This window comes from Lotus japonicus, chromosome 2 (assembly GCF_012489685.1).
Source record: "Lotus japonicus ecotype B-129 chromosome 2, LjGifu_v1.2".
NCBI lineage: Eukaryota > Viridiplantae > Streptophyta > Magnoliopsida > Fabales > Fabaceae > Lotus > Lotus japonicus.
Genome location: NC_080042.1, coordinates 27,755,576 through 27,775,533, shown reverse-complemented (window position 1 = coordinate 27,775,533; position 19,958 = coordinate 27,755,576). Strand labels below are relative to the sequence as shown.

The 19,958-nt window shown below is 39.9% G+C and overlaps 1 protein-coding gene across 1 annotated transcript; it reads left to right on the top strand.

Moving 5' to 3' along the window:
• The first annotated feature begins 8,873 nt into the window (after positions 1-8,873).
• On the top strand, positions 8,874-9,245 carry LOC130736294 (uncharacterized). The gene has a single exon (XM_057588135.1). The coding sequence runs from the start codon at positions 8,874-8,876 to the stop codon at positions 9,243-9,245; it is 372 nt and encodes a 123-aa protein (XP_057444118.1).
• The last annotated feature ends 10,713 nt before the right edge of the window (positions 9,246-19,958 follow it).

The window sequence follows — 19,958 nt, the reverse complement described above, 5'->3', positions numbered from 1 at the left end:
TAGTTAACACTCAGCTTATTTAGAAGCAAACCTTTGTAAACACAAACCTCAAACAGTTGTTTGATTTTCCTTAAGGGACCGGGTAGGTCAGTATCCTTAAGAAGACTAGGATCTGTGTATCTTAGTGGTGATTCCTTTAGGAGATCAAGGTTGATCGGATCCTAGAGAAGACTAAGAGAGTGAATCTTAGTGTGAGCTAAGTCAGTGTATTGTTAGTCACTTGTAGGTCTCAAGTGCAGTTGTAACAAATACCTGATTAGTGGATTGCCTTCATTCTAAGAAGGAAGAAATCACCTTAACGGGTGGACTGGATTAGCTTGAGGGATTTATCAAGTGAACCAGGATAAAATACTTGTGTGCTTCTCTCTTCTCTCTATCTTTATCCGCTGCACCATCTATCCCAGATAAACCGAAAAGATTTACTCTAAATCTTAAGGGGAAAGTTTTTATATTCAAAACTCTATTCAACCCCCCCCCCCCCTTCTAGTCGTTTTTCACACCTTCAGCCTTATGGCGAGAGTGTCCAGAATAGGCTAATTCCGCTCTTAAAGCATTGTTTAAGCGAAATTCTAAATCCTTGGAAAAATAAGAAGTTCTCTTTATTTTTCCCTCGACCAGTGTTTCATTTCGGAACTCTGGACTGTACGCACGATAGGTTTCACTTCTCGGAAGTCCGACGACGCTAAATTCTATCCTTTAAAAACTCTAAATTCAAACGCTGAATGAAGACTTTTTCTATTCGGAGCTTCTAACGAAGTTTCCATCCGCGATGCCAGATTTCTTTCGACGTTTCCAATCTTTCTTCAGAACGAAGTTTTGTCATCCGACTTTCACAGCAAATTAACTCACACCGCTTTTGGATCGTTTTTCTCAAATTCAAGAAACCTGTTTTGAGTTCTGGAATTCTGTCGCTTAGAATTCACCGATAAACGTGCTGCAAAAATCGGAATCGTGAAATATTCATTTACCCGCGATTTTACTCTCCTATAAATAGGAAAAAATTCACAAAACACACCATTCTTCACCATTGGGGCCGCGAGCTTGGAGGAGAGGAGAGGGAAGAAGATCTTCGAGCTGTTTGTCTCTATTTCACGGCACAGAGGTAATCTACTTGCTTCTTACCTCTGATCATCGTTTATATCGCGTTTCTTTAACTCTTTCTGAGCTCAAAGTTTCGAGCTTTACGTAAAAGTATTCGATTTTCCCGGTATTTCTTTAGATCTATCTTCTATACTTACCCAACAACCTAGATTACTCGCCGATGCGCGCCAATTTCGATCGAGTCGCCAAAGATCTGAAAAACTGTATAAAAACCCATTTACGTACATATTGAAACTTTATCGTCGAAAAGCCACAATCCGACTTAGTGCCTTTAGGATTAGTTGCTACAAATGCCGTTGTGAACATCCCCATCAAATTTTTTTTCCGAAGTTTCAACTTTGAGTTTTTGAGCTTTAATTTTGAACCACAGTGCCCCTAACTAGTCGTAATTCCAACCGTTCGTTCTAAAATTTTTCCGACAGTTTCTTTACCCTAGTTTTACCCTAAAACTACCTAGGAATTAAATTAGATCGAAGAAAAAGCGCCGGAACCCTTTTCTCTTAAGTGGCCGAGGGCATGTTTTGAGGGGGGGGGATTCGTTTTTCGCGATAACTCGTCCTCTCGTGCTCGTTTGTTGTACTCCGAAGCTTCAAACTCTTTCTCTATCGTTAGTTAACTTCGTTATGTTAGAATTGATTGTGTTTGATTTGATTTTCGCTTTGTTTACTCCAAGGTTCAGTTGAAGGAACTTGGGGTGGTACCGAGCTAACTGGTGAGGAAAACCTACGCTGCGAGGCTGGAGCAACTCGAGGTTAGGGCAACTGACCTATTAGCTAAGATTGCATGATAGGCGTCGATAAATTCGAATTGTATATTACTTCCATATTGTACTAACAGTATGTTAGGTAGGCCATTATAATAGATAACAACGTTTGGTTAAGATGTTCATCTACATAAGTTAACTCACTATATAATAACTAAGGGATGGGGTCCCTAATAATAATTGGTTGAAAAGGAGATAATAAAAGATGACTGTCGGGACTATTGTACTCCTAACAGTTAGTTAATAGGATCAGATGAAAAACTAAACTATTCATCATTACGTTTCTTTAAGTGTACCGTAATTGTCATGGAATCAAATGGAAGACTTTATTTATCACTGAGGTCATGGTCAGAGTCTCAAAAGAAAGGTGGTATTAATCTTTATCCATCTTTAACGAATTCAGCAGGTAAAACCAATACTACAATTTTCGGAAAAATGTAAAAATCTGGGAAATATCCAGATCTGGAAAATTTCCAGATTTATTAGCCGGAGAATACGAATGTGTGGTGGCGCCACGGCGGAGTTCTGGCCGGAGATGAATGGACCACCCATGATGATGTAGGATTCTTCTAAAGGAATGAAGGTGGTGGATCCGCCGCCGTGGCAATCTGAGACCAGACCGCAGACAAGAACACGTTTTCAGATTGTGAATGCCGCCGAAAAAATGATGTTCGCGGTGTCTATCTTGAGCAACATTAACCAGCAGAATGTCGCCAGAAAAATAATGTTCGCGGGACAGACTGCTGGTGCAGCCGTATGGGCTTCCCGCATGAAAATTGATGACGGAGATAGTGAAAATGATGGTTCTGGCAGATGAGGAAGTATTGATGATGATGATGATGAAGAACACGGAGATGAAACCCATATCTATGTTAGAGGACTAGCTATTGAAATATACCATATTATAGGCACTGGATATGAAATTAAAGAGGAAAAGGGACTGTAAGTGGAAATGAATCTTGAAGTTTGAAATCGACCCCTGGTGAATTTACAAATATGGCGCCGAAAACAAAATATTTGTAGTTGTAGTCCTTTTTTTTTGGTGGACCGGTACCTCCTCAGAGAGATGCCGTATGGAAGTACTCTCCTTGATTTTTAGATGAATTTTGGGGGTCGAAGACAGGTTGCGCAGGGGAAATTTACGAGCTCTTGAACCCTATTTCGAGCTGTGTTAGTGACCGAATTTGAAGTAGTAGTCTTCATAAAAGTTTTAGCCCTTTATGTTATGAAACTTTTTCTGCTGGTTTCACGTCATTCCAACGTCTGTAGCTCGAGTTATATGCATTTTAGTGAGGATAGGTTAAGTTGGCTCGTTTCTCACGAACTTCTGTTAGTGTTAGATTTTTCCTGAATTCTTTACTTCGAATTTCAAATTGAAAATTTACAGAGATTTACAAAACGTGTATAGGGAACCATGATAAAAATATTGGATTTTTCTGAGTATATTTGACGTATTTAAAAATTTGCCTAGGTTGCTGTACAATTTATAGTCGTTCTAAATAAAATGAGTCATTTTAGGTGCAAATGTTGTTTTCGAAAAAAGATGTGGTGCGCGCGCGTGGTGATGCGCAAGGTGCGGTGGCGCGCGGCCGGGGCGAGGGTTGCGTGCGAGGGAGGTGGTGCATGTAGGTAGTGGTGCGCGCGGTAGTGCGCGCATGAGGGGGATGGTGCTGAGGGATGACGAGTTTTTTGGGGAAAATTAGGAAGAATCTCGTTTTTGTATAATAGTTGTAGAACATGTTATATATGAATTATATTTAATTGACACCTGTTTAATAGTTCATTATATGATGTTATTTCCGAATTGATGCTATGTGTTAAGTTGTTAAGTTACTGTGATTGCAAGTTGTGTGATTGATAACATGTAAGTGTGTGTTTTGTGAAATTGGAGATGATTTAAATTGTTGAGCTGGTGATGAATATGCTAAAATAATTAAGACTTGGAGATGGTATGAATATGCATATGTTAGTTGAGTTGTGCACAATACAGTGCATAGTTGTCAAGAGGCAATGTTTGCTAGTTCTCGTGGAGACTAGTGACTTGTCCCAAAACTGGAGTGGTTTTGAAGCCCAGAGCGAAGGCTTTATTGGTGGTTATCTGTCTGGAGTGGACGCGGTGATACCGCTAAGGATAACAACTTTGGTACCAAAGGCATTTGCACGGAGTCACACTTGAGTCATATATGTTATTGTAGGGAACTGTTGATGTTAAATAATGATAACTGCAATACTTTTGGAGAATTTGTGGTTATGGTAATTGGAGATATTTATATTTGCTTTATCTGAGCTGTTAATTATGGATTATTGTCATTTCTGTGAAGTAAATTGATTATATAAAATTACATAATTTATTATTCGTTAGTGAAATGTGAGGAATTTAGGTGGAAACACACATAAGCTTTTACATTACTTATTATTATGCTTATCCATATGATATGAGTTCTCACCCTTCTGTTGGAATGATGCCTATGCGACATCGCTCAGGTGCCGAGGATAGTGCAGCTTCTCGCAAGGGTTAGTCGGAGGAGCTAGTCTTTTATAGGTAGTTTAGATATGGGAGTCATGCTCTGTTATGTAACACGGGAAAACGTTTAGTATTTTACCTGGATGTTAAGAGTTATTTCATGTACTCTCTTTATTTATTCTTGGATTATGTTTTATCTAGGAGTTGAAAAATAAATCCGTTGTGTTATGCATAAGATGTTATGACACTAAAGTTGGAAATTTATATATTTATTTTGAGCATGACAAGTGTTTTGATTTATGGTTTTGGAGAATAAGTGTGACACCCTCTGTGTTATGCATTTTACTCTGATTTATGCTATAATATTTACGCGGGGTTTAGAGGGTGTTACAAAATGCCCCAATCTCACCTCTCGGTCTGCTTCTGAAATGGCTAATTGGAGTTGTTACAGTGCTTAGAAGCTGAAATTGATGGTCCCATTGAACTCAGGAGGTAGAAAACTATAGGAATGGACCCTTAGATGTTAGTTTTAGACTCAGTTTGTAGATTTCTTGATTTGCAAGTAGACTTTGAATTAAGTGCTTAAAATAAGTGATTTTGAACCTGATTATAAGATGAGAATGGAAACTTGTGACTAACAGAACTTGAGACCATTGGAATAATGGGTAGGACTTAGAAGTTGTAGCTTAATAGTAGATTTAGTTTTCATAATGTGACTTAGACAATTAAAATAATTAAAATAATAATGTTTCGAATTAAAATTAGTGGAGAAATGACTTAAGAATAATAAGGACAGATTAGTGAACCAGAAAATACAAGATAATATCTTTAATTGGTCAAGGCCAAGATTAGGTTAGAATAACATTAGTTTGATAGTTTAGTGACTTAGGGAATAATAATAATAATAATAATAACAACAATAATACTAATAATACTAATAATGGTAATAATAATAAATAATTTAATAATTTGATTAGCCCATCATAACCCTAGCATAATCAATGATGCAGAGGGAGCAATCTCAGACCTACAAGATCCTCAGTTGGTAAAGGTTAAAGGTAAGGGGGGTTATACAAGACCTTGTCTCGGTACACAACTCATAAGTTAATCGTTATTACGATAGAAAGCATATTATTATTTGCTTGTGTGTTAATGGATGCATGATTGAATGTTGTACTTGAAGAGTTAAAGTTGGATGAATTGTTGTGCTGAATTTCTATGATTGTGATTCATGCTTGAAGTGATGCACATTAGAAAGGGATGACAGTACACTATGGGATATAGTGGTACTTAGGATTAATGAGCCTAAATGACATGGTATCAGGATTGTCTCTGATACATTGAAGCATCTGAGGTAGTGGGAAGAGGGAAAGGATAATCCCTGTTTTAATGAGTTATGGGTACTTGCGTTTGAAAATTGACCTACCTATAACGCCTTAGGGTTACCCATAGGATAGATAGAGTAAATAAATAAATAATAATAATGGGATAGGCAAGTGAGCCCTTTTCTCTAAGCAATTAAAAAGTACATAACCATTAAATGGCAGATTAGAGTTCCCGTTTCTATTCCTAAAACTACCTGATCTTATTAAAGATCCCACCTGTATGATAATTATGGTGCACTTACTCAAAAGTAAGGCAGTAGATGCTTGTTTCTAATTTATTAGAAACTTAATGGAAGTATAAGGGGGAGACAATTGATACTTGAAAACACACTTAAGGAGCAATAAGGAGTAGGAAAGTACTGTCACTACCACTTAGAGAGTGGGAATACAGAGACGCCAAACGTGGTCATGTTCAGAGATGAATTGACCCGGGATTTACACGGCAGTACACCTCTCATGTTTGTCCCGGCAGGACCCCTGAGGTCGGGATTGGCATGATGTTTAAGACAAAGGGTTGCGTCGTGTACTTCTGTCTATGAGCTACTGAGCGATCATTGTCCGGTAAAGAGTGGACTGTAAGGAGTATCCATGTTCCCGAGACGACTTTCCGAAGATAACTAAGCGATAGCTTCGGGCCCTTAAATGATACTCATCACATGATAAAGAAAATAAATAAAAAGGTTGGCGATAAACTCACCATTTCCTACGAAGTAGTGAGAGAAGTCAATTCGAAGGACGGAGATATAAGGTGGACTTAACCATATTGCATTAATACTTGTGTTTGCTAACATGTGTGTAATTAATGGTATGTTGGCTTGAGTTTTAACGCTTATCTTATCTGACGTGTATTATTGTGCAAAGTTGCGTATGACTCACCCTTGCACTTATTTTACAAAAGCAGATAACAGGTGTGACAATGAGCTTCCCTTTAGTCCTCGCGATCCACGCTGATTTCCCGTCCCGTGCTGGCTGGCATGTTGACCTAGTCACATGATACTGCTTTTATCAGGGACTCACAATTTTGTGGTGCAGGGATCCAGGAGCAGGGCATATCGGTTTTCCCGTGACGCTCCCTATAGTGTTCTCATTCTTCCTGCCGACCCATGCTCAGCATGTTGGCCCACAGATTCCAGGCAGTCCATAGGTGCCGCCGCCACATGCAGGCGAGGCTATGGAGACCGGAGAGCCTGTCCCAGCCGTACCAGTCACCGTGGTGAGTCCACAGGGATCTCCTCCACCCCGGAGGAACTTGTCTTGCTTTCGGGTCACGGCCCGCAAGCGGGTGAGATCCCCTAGATTCTCCCTAGATGCCAGAGTTTACCGTCGCAGATTCCAGAGAGGCGAGGCGTCCGGAGACAGAGAGTCAGAGCAGGGTCCTATGTCAGAGCCAGTGTCAGTGCCAGCAGCCGGTGGGGGAGTCCGTGAGGAGGATCTGGAGGAGGAAGATCCGAGGGGATGAAGCCGTAAGGTCCGAGTTTCTGATGATGATGCTTTATGTTTCTAGATATTTTCTTAGCTAGGTTGTCAACTATTCAGGTTGAAAAATCTGAAGAGGGAAGGTGTAGAGGCTTGAAGGCTTAAATGAGGCATTAAAGTGGAGTAAGAATGAAGTTCAAGAGGCCTCCATGCGTTCAAAGGGCGCTCAGGCGCCCCTGTAGGGCGTCAGGTGCACCAGAGCGCCAATTGGATCAAAGTTTCTGTTTTGCTAGAAGTAATTGGCACCTAAGCATGCTCAGAAGGTGCCTGAGCGCCCGACACAGCAGAAACTCGCCGATTTTGCCTATAAATAGGTGTTTAGTTGTTTGATATCTTTTGTAATCTGATTCCATACTTTGTAAAATTCAGAGGGAGAGGAGTATCTAGGAGAGTGTGATAAGGCTTCCAAGCTTGTAATCCAGGTTCTTAGACAAGCATGGCAATGGCTAATCTCTTCTTATGCTATGGTTTTCTTGCAAGACTTTTCATATTTAAGTTATAATCTTAAGTTCTTTCCCACATGTTCTTCTTCTATCCTTGAATCCCATTTTCTGAATTTCAATCGAAGCTTGTGTGCATGCTTTCTTTATACTTTTCTATAATCATAATGGAAGTTTGTTATAGATTAGTGAACTGATTTTGGATTACCCCTTCTATGCTTGCTACTAGGAATAGAGGAAGAATGAGGTTTGTTGGCCTGAACATTGTAATCTTTATGCTTCAAACAAATGTGTAAGTGCACAAGTAGTTGTGCTTATCTTTTGACTTGAAAGAATTATCTATGCGAGGCATCGATAGGTAGTTGCTTAGGTTATAGCATCAAGGAGAGACTCAGGAGTTCATGTGCATATGATGATGTGCTTAAATTGATTATTTGAACAAGAACCCAAAGCACTTCCATCTCTGTTTTCTTATATTTTATCTTTGCTACTTCGACGTATCATTGTCTCAATAAAACAAACCTTCAAACTCAAGGCTTAAGCTGAATTTATTCACTTACAATCCCTGTGGTTTGATATTTAAATCCGGGTAATTCTGTACACTTGACCTGAAAGCTAACATTTAAAGAAAGGAAAATATCTTGGAACTGCAAGAGGTTATTAGCACAACTTCCCTCAAATCAAGCGGAACTTCCATCAAACCCTTAAAATGCAATAAAAGCCTTTATAAAACTACTAAATGACCAAAACAAAAAAAAACTCAAATAAAGATAAAAATTCATGAGAATGCATGAAACACTAAAAGAGGGTCATCAAGTCCGAGAGAGTTGGGTAGAACTTGTTTGCTAAGATATTTGCTTGACTTATGAAATTGTCTGGAGCGTCATTGCCGTGATACTCAACTCTTGGAGTCCCTAGACTCTGAAACCCTTGTTTGAATTGATTTGTGAACTTTGGACTTAGATGAGGAACTCATGAAGATTGAAAGATACCACCAAGATACCACCACACAGTTTGATCAGGCCTGACTCTATTGGCACAAGTGTTGACCATGGCTCGTGACCGTGATGGACTAGTCTATGGTGTGTTTTATTAAGTGATTGTGATGAGTTTGATATTCGTGATTTGCGACCTTGATGGGCTAATTTGTGGGTGTGCCAAGAAGTTAGGACTGACTGAGACTAGTGGTGTCAACCCCTGACACCAAAAGTATGGTCACTAGGACAACCTGTTTAGGATGTTCGATGACCTACGAGGGTAGAAAGTTCTTTGCAAATTTCTTATGCCTACCCCTCAATCAACTAGATGTGATCATTCGGATGGATTGGTTAGAGGAGAACGATGTCCTTCTCGATTGTCCTAATAATACGGTGATTATACCTGATCCCAGTGCTCTCAAGTACCTAAAGTCGCAAGCGGTGAAGGAAGAATCGTTGATGATGTTGAACTCGGCAGTGGTCAAAGGAAAGAACGATAGTGGTGTCCAAGGCATACTGGTAGTTCAAGAGTTTAGTGATGTATTCCCAACCGATGTACCCGAAATACCGCCAGTTCGAGATATTGAGTGTGCGGTAGACCTAGTGCCCGACACTAGCTCTATTACAATCACGCCTTAAAGGATGGCACATGCCGAGATGGAAGAGTTGCGAAAGAAGTTGGACGATCTTTCATCAAAGGGATTTATCCAACCTAGTGTGTCACCATGGGGAGCGCCTATGTTATTTGTGAAGAAGAAGGACGTAAAGATGAGACCTTGTGTTGACTATCGCTAGTTGAACAAGGTGACGATCAAGAACCGTTACCCATTGCTAAGAATTGAAGACCTAATGGATTAAATTCAAGGTGCTGCTGTGTTTTCCAAGATAGATTTGTGTAAGATCAAGATTTGGTCATGTGGTACAACTCTATGTTTTGATGATAACAAGTATTTATTTGTGGATGAACAACTATGATACTCTAATGTTTGTCTTGAGTGTTTTGACAAACAGGTTCTGATTCTGACACCAGAAGATATATTCATCAGAGGATCTGAAGATCAGAAGATCTGAAGATCAGAGGATCTGAGGATCAGAGGATCAGAAGATCTGAGGATCAGAGGATCTGAAGATCAGAAGATCTGAAGATCAGAGGATCTGAGGATCAGAGGATCAGAAGATCTGAGGATCAGAGGATCTGAAGATCAGAAGATCTGAAGATCAGAGGATCTGAGGATCAGAGGATCAGAAGATCTGAGGATCAGAAGATCTGAAGACCAGAAGCTCTGAGGGACCAGAGGCTCTGAAGGTCCAGAAGCTCTGAAGGTCCAGAAGCAGAAGTTACGAAAGTCAGAGGATCCAAGCATCCCTCTGACTCTGATCACCAAGCTTCACAAGTTCCAACACGAAGCATAACTCTGATCAGAAGTCAATGGTTAAAGGCAAATGTCTCTATCAAGAAGTACAAGAGCAGTGTACTATTCTGAAAAGCCTACCTACCAAGGTTCAGCCACAGCAGGTTCTGGAAGTTCCAGAAATGCCCTCCAACGGTCATGTTCTCTCAACAGAAATATCCTTTGCACCTTGGACTATAAAAGGCTGAAGAAAAGAAGAAAGCTAGAAGAGAGAAACCAAGAGCTGCAATACAAGAAAAGATTCAAGCCTCTACTTTCTTCATCGGTTCATATTTAGTTTACACTCAGCTTATTTAGAAGCAAACCTTTGTAAACACCAACCTCAAACAGTTGTTTGATTTTCCTTAAGGGACCGGGTAGGTCAGTATCCTTAAGAAGACTAAGAGAGTGAATCTTAGTGGTGATTCCTTTAGGAGATCAAGGTTGATCGGATCCTAGAGAAGACTAAGAGAGTGAATCTTAGTGATAGCTAAGTCAGTGTATTGTTAGTCACTTGTAGGTTTCAAGTGCAGTTGTAACAATTATCTGATTAGTGGATTGCCTTCATTCTAAGAAGGAAGAAATCACCTTAACGGGTGGACTGGATTAGCTTGAGGGATTTATCAAGTGAACCAGGATAAAATACTTGTGTGCTTCTCTCTTCTCTCTATCTTTATCCGCTGCACCATCTATCTTAGAGAAATCGAATTGATTTACTTTAAATCTAAAGGGGAAAGTTTTTATATTGAAAACGCTATTCAACCCCCCCTTCTAGTCGTTTTTCACACCTTCAATTGGTATCAGAGCGCAAGTTCTGATTACCACACTTAACAGTGTTCAGTAGATCCAGGCCAGTGTGAAAAACTCATGGATTCCACCACTACTACAAGCAAATATCAATACAGTGCAAGACCACCTATCTTTGATGGTCAGAGATTTGATTTCTGGAAAGACAGAATCAAAAGCTTCTTTCTTGGCTTTGATCCTGATCTTTGGGATTTTGTTGTTGATGGCTACACCCCTCCTGTTGATGTACATGGTGTAAAGATCCCAAGGAAGAAGATGAGTGAAGATCAAAAGAAGGAATTCAGAGATCATCACAGATCAAGATCTATTCTGCAAAGTGCCATTTCATATGAAGAATATGAGAAAATTACTGATCGTGATTCCGCCAAGGGCATCTTTGAATCCTTGCAGATGTCTCATGAAGGAAACAAGAAAGTGAAAGAATCAAAGGCACTGTCTTTGATCCAGAAATATGAATCCTTCCAAATGGAAACTGACGAATCCATTGAAGATATGTTTTCCAGATTCCAGTTGATTATTGCTGGAATAAGACCCCTCAGCAATAGCTACACCACTGTGGATCATGTCATGAGGATCCTTAGAGGTCTTCCTGAAAGCTGGATGCCTTTGATAACTTCCTTGGAGCTAACTAGAGATGTTGAGTATATGAGTTTAGAAGAACTCATCAGCATACTGAAATGTCATGAACTAAAGCGTGCTGAACATCAGGATCAGAAGAAGAAGTCTATAGCCTTGAAATCCAAATCTGAAAAGGCTAAGGCTCTCCAAGCAGAAGCAGAAGAATCTGAAGAAGCCTCTGAAGATTCTGATGAAGATGAGCTGACTCTGATATCCAGAAAGCTCAACTGCATCTGGAAGCACAGGCAGAGCAAATTCAAAGGCTCATCAAAGGACAAAAAGTCAAAGAAGCATTTCAAGACCAAGAAGAGTCTGATGGTGACTTTTGATGAATCAGAGTCAGAGGATGTTGACTCTGATGGTGAAGTCCAAGGACTCATGGCTATTGTCAAAGACAAAGGAGCAGAGTCAAAGGAAGCTGTTGACTCTGACTCAGAATCAGAAGGAGATCCAGACTCTGACGATGAAAATGAGGTATTTGATTCTTTCTCAACTTCTGAACTTAAAGATGCTTTGTCTGAAATTATGGATAAATATAACTCTCTCTTGACTAAGCATAAAAGGTTGAAAAAGAATTTCTCTGTTGCCTCTGAAACTTCTTCTGAACATGAGAAAATTATTTCTGATTTGAAAAATGATAACCATGCTTTGGTAAATTCTAACTCTGTGCTTAAGAACCAGATTGCTAAGTTAGAAGAAATTGTTGCTTGTGATGCCTCTGATTATAGAAATGAATCTATGTATGAAAAGTCTTTTCAAAGATTCCTGGCTAAAAGCGTAGACAGAAGCTTAATGGTTTCAATGATCTATGGCGTAAGCAGAAATGGAATATATGGCATTGGTCATTCTAAACCTTCTGCAGTTGCTCCATCATCTCTTAAGAAAGGAACTTTCTCAATGTCAATATATCATGCTCAAATTCCTTTATATTATCCTGTTGAAAGACCCAAAGTTGTCAGAACTTCTGGGCTAACTAACAAGAAAGGACCCAGAAAGTGGGTACCTAGGGATAAGATTATATATGTTGCAGATATCTTCAATAGGTCCATCGAAACTCCAACCATGGAACCTGGACAGTGGATGCAGGCAACACATGACGGGAGAAAGGCATATGTCCCAAGATCCAAAACTTGAACCTGAAGGTGAAGTTGATCTTGGAGGCATCAGTAGAGTAAGATTTGGTCAAGTCAAAGCTAGCTGAAAAAGCTTGCAGAGATGAGCATGACCGTTTCAGAAAGAAACAAAGACTCAGAACTTGACGAACCAGAAGCAATAACATCAGAAGATGCTACTACAACTTCTGACTTGCGTCATCAGAAGAAGAGTAGGTTCCTAGCTTCTCATTCTGAAGTATCTGAAGATGAAATTTTGTCCAGAACGGAGATGTCACCAGAACCACACTTCTGCTCTCATCAGAAGATATGCTAATCAGAAGCCAAGTATCCCTTGGTATTCCTTCTGAGGGGGAGTATTTCGTCTTATGCTCTTACTATTTTTTCCCACCTTCATTCTTTTTGCTTATGACAAAAAGGGGGAGAACTTATAGTATCTTGACAACTCCTATATTATTTAGCTCAGAATCTAGATATTACTAACGTTGATATTAAGTATTAGATTCAGGGGGAGCTTAGCTCAGAATCAAGCACGAGTCTTGGATTCAGAAGGAGCAAGAAAAACTATACACATCAGGATAAGTTTTAACTCTGATACCTTATACTCTGAGTGTATTCAGTTTATTTGTTTAGAGTTGTTCATCAAAATACATGGTTTTGTCATCATCAAAAAGGGGGAGATTGTAAGATCAAGATTTGGTCATGTGGTACAACTCTATGTTTTGATGATAACAAGTATTTATTTGTGGATGAACAACTATGATACTCTAATGTTTGTCTTGAGTGTTTTGACAAACAGGTTCTGATTCTGACACCAGAAGATATATTCATCAGAGGATCTGAAGATCAGAAGATCTGAAGATCAGAGGATCTGAGGATCAGAGGATCAGAAGATCTGAGGATCAGAGGATCTGAAGATCAGAAGATCTGAAGATCAGAGGATCTGAGGATCAGAGGATCAGAAGATCTGAGGATCAGAGGATCTGAAGATCAGAAGATCTGAAGATCAGAGGATCTGAGGATCAGAGGATCAGAAGATCTGAGGATCAGAAGATCTGAAGACCAGAAGCTCTGAGGGACCAGAGGCTCTGAAGGTCCAGAAGCTCTGAAGGTCCAGAAGCAGAAGTTACGAAAGTCAGAGGATCCAAGCATCCCTCTGACTCTGATCACCAAGCTTCACAAGTTCCAACACGAAGCATAACTCTGATCAGAAGTCAATGGTTAAAGGCAAATGTCTCTATCAAGAAGTACAAGAGCAGTGTACTATTCTGAAAAGCCTACCTACCAAGGTTCAGCCACAGCAGGTTCTGGAAGTTCCAGAAATGCCCTCCAACGGTCATGTTCTCTCAACAGAAATATCCTTTGCACCTTGGACTATAAAAGGCTGAAGAAAAGAAGAAAGCTAGAAGAGAGAAACCAAGAGCTGCAATACAAGAAAAGATTCAAGCCTCTACTTTCTTCATCGGTTCATATTTAGTTTACACTCAGCTTATTTAGAAGCAAACCTTTGTAAACACCAACCTCAAACAGTTGTTTGATTTTCCTTAAGGGACCGGGTAGGTCAGTATCCTTAAGAAGACTAAGAGAGTGAATCTTAGTGGTGATTCCTTTAGGAGATCAAGGTTGATCGGATCCTAGAGAAGACTAAGAGAGTGAATCTTAGTGATAGCTAAGTCAGTGTATTGTTAGTCACTTGTAGGTTTCAAGTGCAGTTGTAACAATTATCTGATTAGTGGATTGCCTTCATTCTAAGAAGGAAGAAATCACCTTAACGGGTGGACTGGATTAGCTTGAGGGATTTATCAAGTGAACCAGGATAAAATACTTGTGTGCTTCTCTCTTCTCTCTATCTTTATCCGCTGCACCATCTATCTTAGAGAAATCGAATTGATTTACTTTAAATCTAAAGGGGAAAGTTTTTATATTGAAAACGCTATTCAACCCCCCCTTCTAGTCGTTTTTCACACCTTCAATTTGAAACCTGGTTATCATCAGATAAGGGTTAAAGAGGAAGATATTCAAAAGACGACGTTTCGAACTCGTTGCAGTCACTTTGAATATGTGGTAATGCCTTTCGGAGTCACCAATGCCCCTGTAGTATTCATGGACTATATGAACTGATTTTTCAAACCATTCATTGATCAGTTTGTCGTTGTCTTCATCGATGATATTCTAATCTACTCGAAGACTCACGTAGAGCATGCGGAGCATTTATGTTAAGTATTGCAAGCGTTGTGGGAGAAGAAGTTGTATGCAAATGCATCCAAGTGTGTGTTTTGGCTTGAGGAAGTAATATTCCTAGGATATGTCATCTCTAAAGAAGGAGTATTTGAGGATCCGAGTAAGATTGAAGCCATTATGGCGTGGGAACAACCAAAGACCGCTACAGACATTAGGAGCTTTGTGAGATTAGGTGGCTACTATCGTCGTTTCTTAGAAGGTTTCTCAAAGTTGACAGGACCATTGACACAACTTACTCGAAAGAACCAAATGTTTGCTTGGACAGAGAAGTGCGAAGCTAGTATCCAAGAGTTGAAGAAGCGCATGACGACTGCACCAGTGTTGGCGTTGCCAAGGTGTGAGACCCAAGATTTTAAGCTTAAAATAAATTAGTGAATTCCTTATTAACGAATAAGTTCGATGTATCGTGAAGGGAAACCTGAACAAGAGTTTATTGGATGAAATAAATTTATGAAGGAGAAGGTTCAGGAAAAGTTCAAGGATTGTATCAAAACCGATAAGAGTTATAGCACGATTAATATTCGCCTAAGCCTAGGTCAAAGACACTAGTAAATACCTAATTTACACTTTAGGACGCGATGGAAACTAATTCCAAAAATCTTCAGAGAAATGTTAGAATTTCTCTTATTCGTCTATAAACAAGTATTTCGATGCGAATCCCTGGAATGTACGAACGTCAAATTCCAATTCTCGGAAGTTTGCCGAAACGGAATCCCTGATAGTTCAAAAACCCTAAAATCGACGGACGATGAAGACTTTTTCTATTCGAAGCTTCAAATAAAGATTTCATCCTCGAATGCCCACTCTAATCGACGTTCCAAATCTTTCTTCAGAAGGAAGTTTCTGCATCCGAGGTCAATATCATAAAGTGCATAAAGTGCATTTTTAATGCCGGTAAGCATTAAAAACAAGCCTCGAAAACCAAAAATCATACTGATATTTCTTTGAAAAATTAGAAGATTCAGCGGGAAGAATATCGTGTCTAAAATACGTTGGAATCAGTAGGAAAAATCGGAATTGCGAAATTTTCATTTTTCCGCATTTTCCATTTCCTATATATAGTATGAAAAATGAAAAAAAAACAAAAAAAATCCCAAAACACACACACACGGCCGAGAGCTCTTGGAGGAAAGGAGGAAAAGTGTTTTTTTTTCCAATTCTTGACCGATCGTCGTTCCGTTCGTTGCTAATCGAAGACATCGAGGTATAGTTACTATCCCTCACTTCTGATCGTCAGATCTGTCGACTTTTTCTATGTTTTTCTGAGCTCAAAGTTTGGAGCTTTTTGTAAAACTGTCCAAATAACTTGATTTCAGTGTCTAAACTTATTGCCTACGTGCTCTAGAGCATGAATATCCGGTTGTTTTCTGTTGAATCTCGCCGAATTGCCGCCGAGTTTCAATTCTGCTCAAAAACCCATTTTTATGCTGAGGTTCCGCTTTTTGGATCAAAAACTCTCGACTGAGCTTAGCTTTAGTAGGATTAGTTGTTATAAATGTCGTTAGGATCGACCCCATCTAATTTGTTTTTCGAAATTCTGATTTTGAGTTTCCGAGCTAAAAATATTGACCAAAATACCCCTGCAACAGTTTTCGACCCGATAATTTTTCTGAGAGTTTCCCTGGCCTAGATATCGCCTAAGAATACCTAGGAATTGATTTAGATCGAAGAAAAAGTTCGAAAACCCTATTTTCCATAGTGGCCGAAACCTATTTGCTTGGGTACCGTGTCCAAAAATAATTTTTGAGTCTCTATGACCTGAGCCATTGCGTAGCTCTTTCAATTGTCGAAATTTTGGCGCTGGTTTTGTGTCATTCCGAGTTCTGTAGCTCGAGTTATGCACGTTTTAGCGAATAAAGTGTTTTTGTACAAAACTTGAATCGAGTAAAAACTCATCCATTCGGGGGAAGGCCTTCCATTCGTGCCTAAATGTTGTACTCTGAAGCTTCTCGAGCTTTGTCGACCATTAGTTAGGATTGTTTCGACTGTATCGACTTGTGTTGATTCATTATTGCTTTGTTTGCTCAAAGGTTCAATTGTGGAAACCTTGGGATTGACTGAGCAAGCTTGTGAGCGAGACCTGCACCGCGAGACTAGAACAACTCGAGGTTAGGGCAACTTACTTACTAGCTATTTGTATTGTAGGCGTCGATAACTTCGACTTGAGTATTGCTTGATATTGAATATTGCTTGGATATTGTTTATCGCTTTGAATTGGAAAATGTTTTCTGGAGGCTTCGGCCGGGTGAACTTATATGAGACGTGTGTCTCCGTTTTCTGAGAGGCTTCGGCCGTTTACTGGTTTCTGTCTTATCGCTTTCTAGTGGATATGACAAGGTTATGTTTACAGCACTGCCATATTGATTCATCGCTCGATAGAGCTTGATGTATTTGCGTTTATGATTAAATTGTGCTGACTATATTCGTGCATTTTGATGCCACTTTTGGAGTGTAGAATACACTTACCTTCGTCATGACAAGGACGGGTTTGTTTTGGGAACGTTTGTTAGGTCGGACCAAGGTTCGAACCTTCATTGTTCTAGGGGATCTAGTGTTTTCTCGGGGAGTTGTTTGGGTTTGATGGAAACTTTGAACTTATAGAGTTTTGGACTGAAAATAATCATAATCTGTTTTATGTAAATAAATCCATAATATATTTATTAAGAATATAATGTTTTTAATTAATGACGATGATTCAACGGAAAAGACTTAGGAATGAAAGTGAGTTGGAAAACGGGAATGGGTCGGTGATCCTAGCTTTGGGAACTTTATTTCGAAAGGTGTTGGAAATGAAAAACTGAACTTTGGAATTAACGACATAATGGACTAATTCACGATGGAACATTTTGCCTAATAAGAGAACTATTGTTTTAAGGGAACTCATTTTATGGGAAAGAATTTGAAGACGGGCTTTAGCCAAGGGTCTGGGCGTTAGTAAGGTACCTAGTAGAGTACACTTGGCACAACAGGTAGTGACGGTCAGCCGTGTAGAGTTGTATCGTGCCTGTTGATGTCTGGCGTAGCAAGCAGAATGGTTAAACCCGTGGGGTCACAACCGACTTGACTATAGCCTAGGTTTCTCATTGTAGATGCCTTTGGTCAATGAACCAATTTTACCTGTGAGGACGAATCGTTGTTTAGCTAACCATATTGCACCCATGCATACACGCGATGAAGTGCCAAGTGGAGTACTTCGGTATAGCAGGAAGCAACGATCAACCGTGTAGAGTTGAATCGGTCCTGATTATACCTGGCACAACAGGAGGTAACGATCATCCATGTAGAGTTGTATCGTGCCTGTTGATGTCCGGCATAGCAAGCAGAAATGGTCGAACCATGTAGAGTTTGTACCGTCTTGACTATAGCCAAAGGTGATAAGTGACGCCCGAGCAGAAATGGTTAAACACGAGGCCAGTGTTACGACCGTCTCGAGGTGCCCAGCCTTTAAGTGGCAATACCATTGGTTTGTCCCGTCGCCAAGCAGAGTGACGTTATTCGGGTTTGTGTCAGCATTTTCTGCATTGGCACACCATGCATCTTATTATGATTACCGTTGTATGACATACCATGCACCTAACTATACTTGTTGATGTTATTGTCATTTGTTGTTGATAAACATCGTTATATATATCTTGATGACTTTATGTTGATAAACATGCTATGTATCAACCTTAGGGTAGGCAATACATGACTTATATGTATATATACAACATATATATATACCCCCTTTATCACATGTTGCTTGTATTATCTATTTTATTCTGTAAGTTGACCCTAGCGCCTTGGCTTTGTTTGTATGTTTGTGTTTGGGCGGTCGGCCTGCTGCCAGGCGTCCGTCAGCCGATTCGTGAGGACTCGTCACTCGAGGAGGACCAGGAGCGTAATGACTATTACTGAAGCTTTCGACGAGGACCCGGACTTCAGGCCTGATCGAGGAAGGGTCGATGAAAGTAGTGTGGGATATGGGTGGTTAGAGTCTTTGAGTTGGTTGTTAGAGTCATAGCTCTGATTGTCATTCCTTATTTTGGGGCAGGGCAGGTCCCCGACTATTAGCTTTTCGTGTGATTCCCTTCCATGAGGATCACAGGGAGTTTGTCGGACGTAGGAAGTCTTTTGAGGCCGTTTTGGGCCGACTTACTTTCGTTGGAGGACTGTATTCAGAATACTTGACCTTTTGTTTTAGTTTGTACATAATTGCCCACGGGCACTACCTTTCCGTCACTGGAGGTCACTCGTGACGATGTTTTTAGTTGCAGCGAGGGCTGTTCTTGTATTGTATATTAATCGCTGTTAATCGCGATTGGGATGAGTCTTTATTTCGACAAGTCTTTTTATTTAAACAAAACGAAAAAAAATACCTGCTTTTCGGCTTTATTTTATTTTGAGTTACTAAAGTGACGCCACCGAAATCGGGGTGTTACACAAGGGCATATGAACCTTATGAAATTTACTATGATGCTTCTCACCAAGGGCTTGATTGTGTGATGATGCAAGAGAAGAGGGCAGTGGCTTATGCATCAAGACAACTGAAAATCCAGGAGAGGAATTATCTGAATCATGATTTGGAGTTAGCAGCTATAGTCTATGCTCTCAAGATTTGGAGGCGTCACGTTTATGGAAGCACCTTCACGATCTTTAGTGATCATAAGAGCCTAAAGTATTTGTTCGACCAAAAGGAATTGAAGATGAGGCAGAGAAGATGGATGGAATTTCTCAAGGTTTACGATTTTACACTGCAATATCATCCGAGAAAAGCAAACGTTGTAGCTGATGCATTGAGTCGCAAGACAATATACACGACTGCACTAATGATTAAAGCGATGGAGCTTTGGGGGAGTCATTCCAGAACCTTAGCTTGGGAAGTAATGAGACCGTTGAAGGATTATACTTTGGTATGTAGACCCTATTTAATGACCTCTTGGGAGAAGTGAAAATTAAGCAAATGCTAGAAAAGGAGTTGGTAGAGACACGCAACTTAGTAACGCAAGGGAAGGCAACAGACTTTGAGATTGGAAGTAATGGTATCCTATGATGCCAAGGACGAGTTTGCATACCTAATGATGTGGAGATGAGAAAGTTAATCCTGGAAGAAGGTCACAAAGGAAAGCTCAACATTCATCCTGGAATGAATAAGATGTATCAAGACTTGAAGATTCATTTCTGGTGGCCCAGAATGAAGAAGC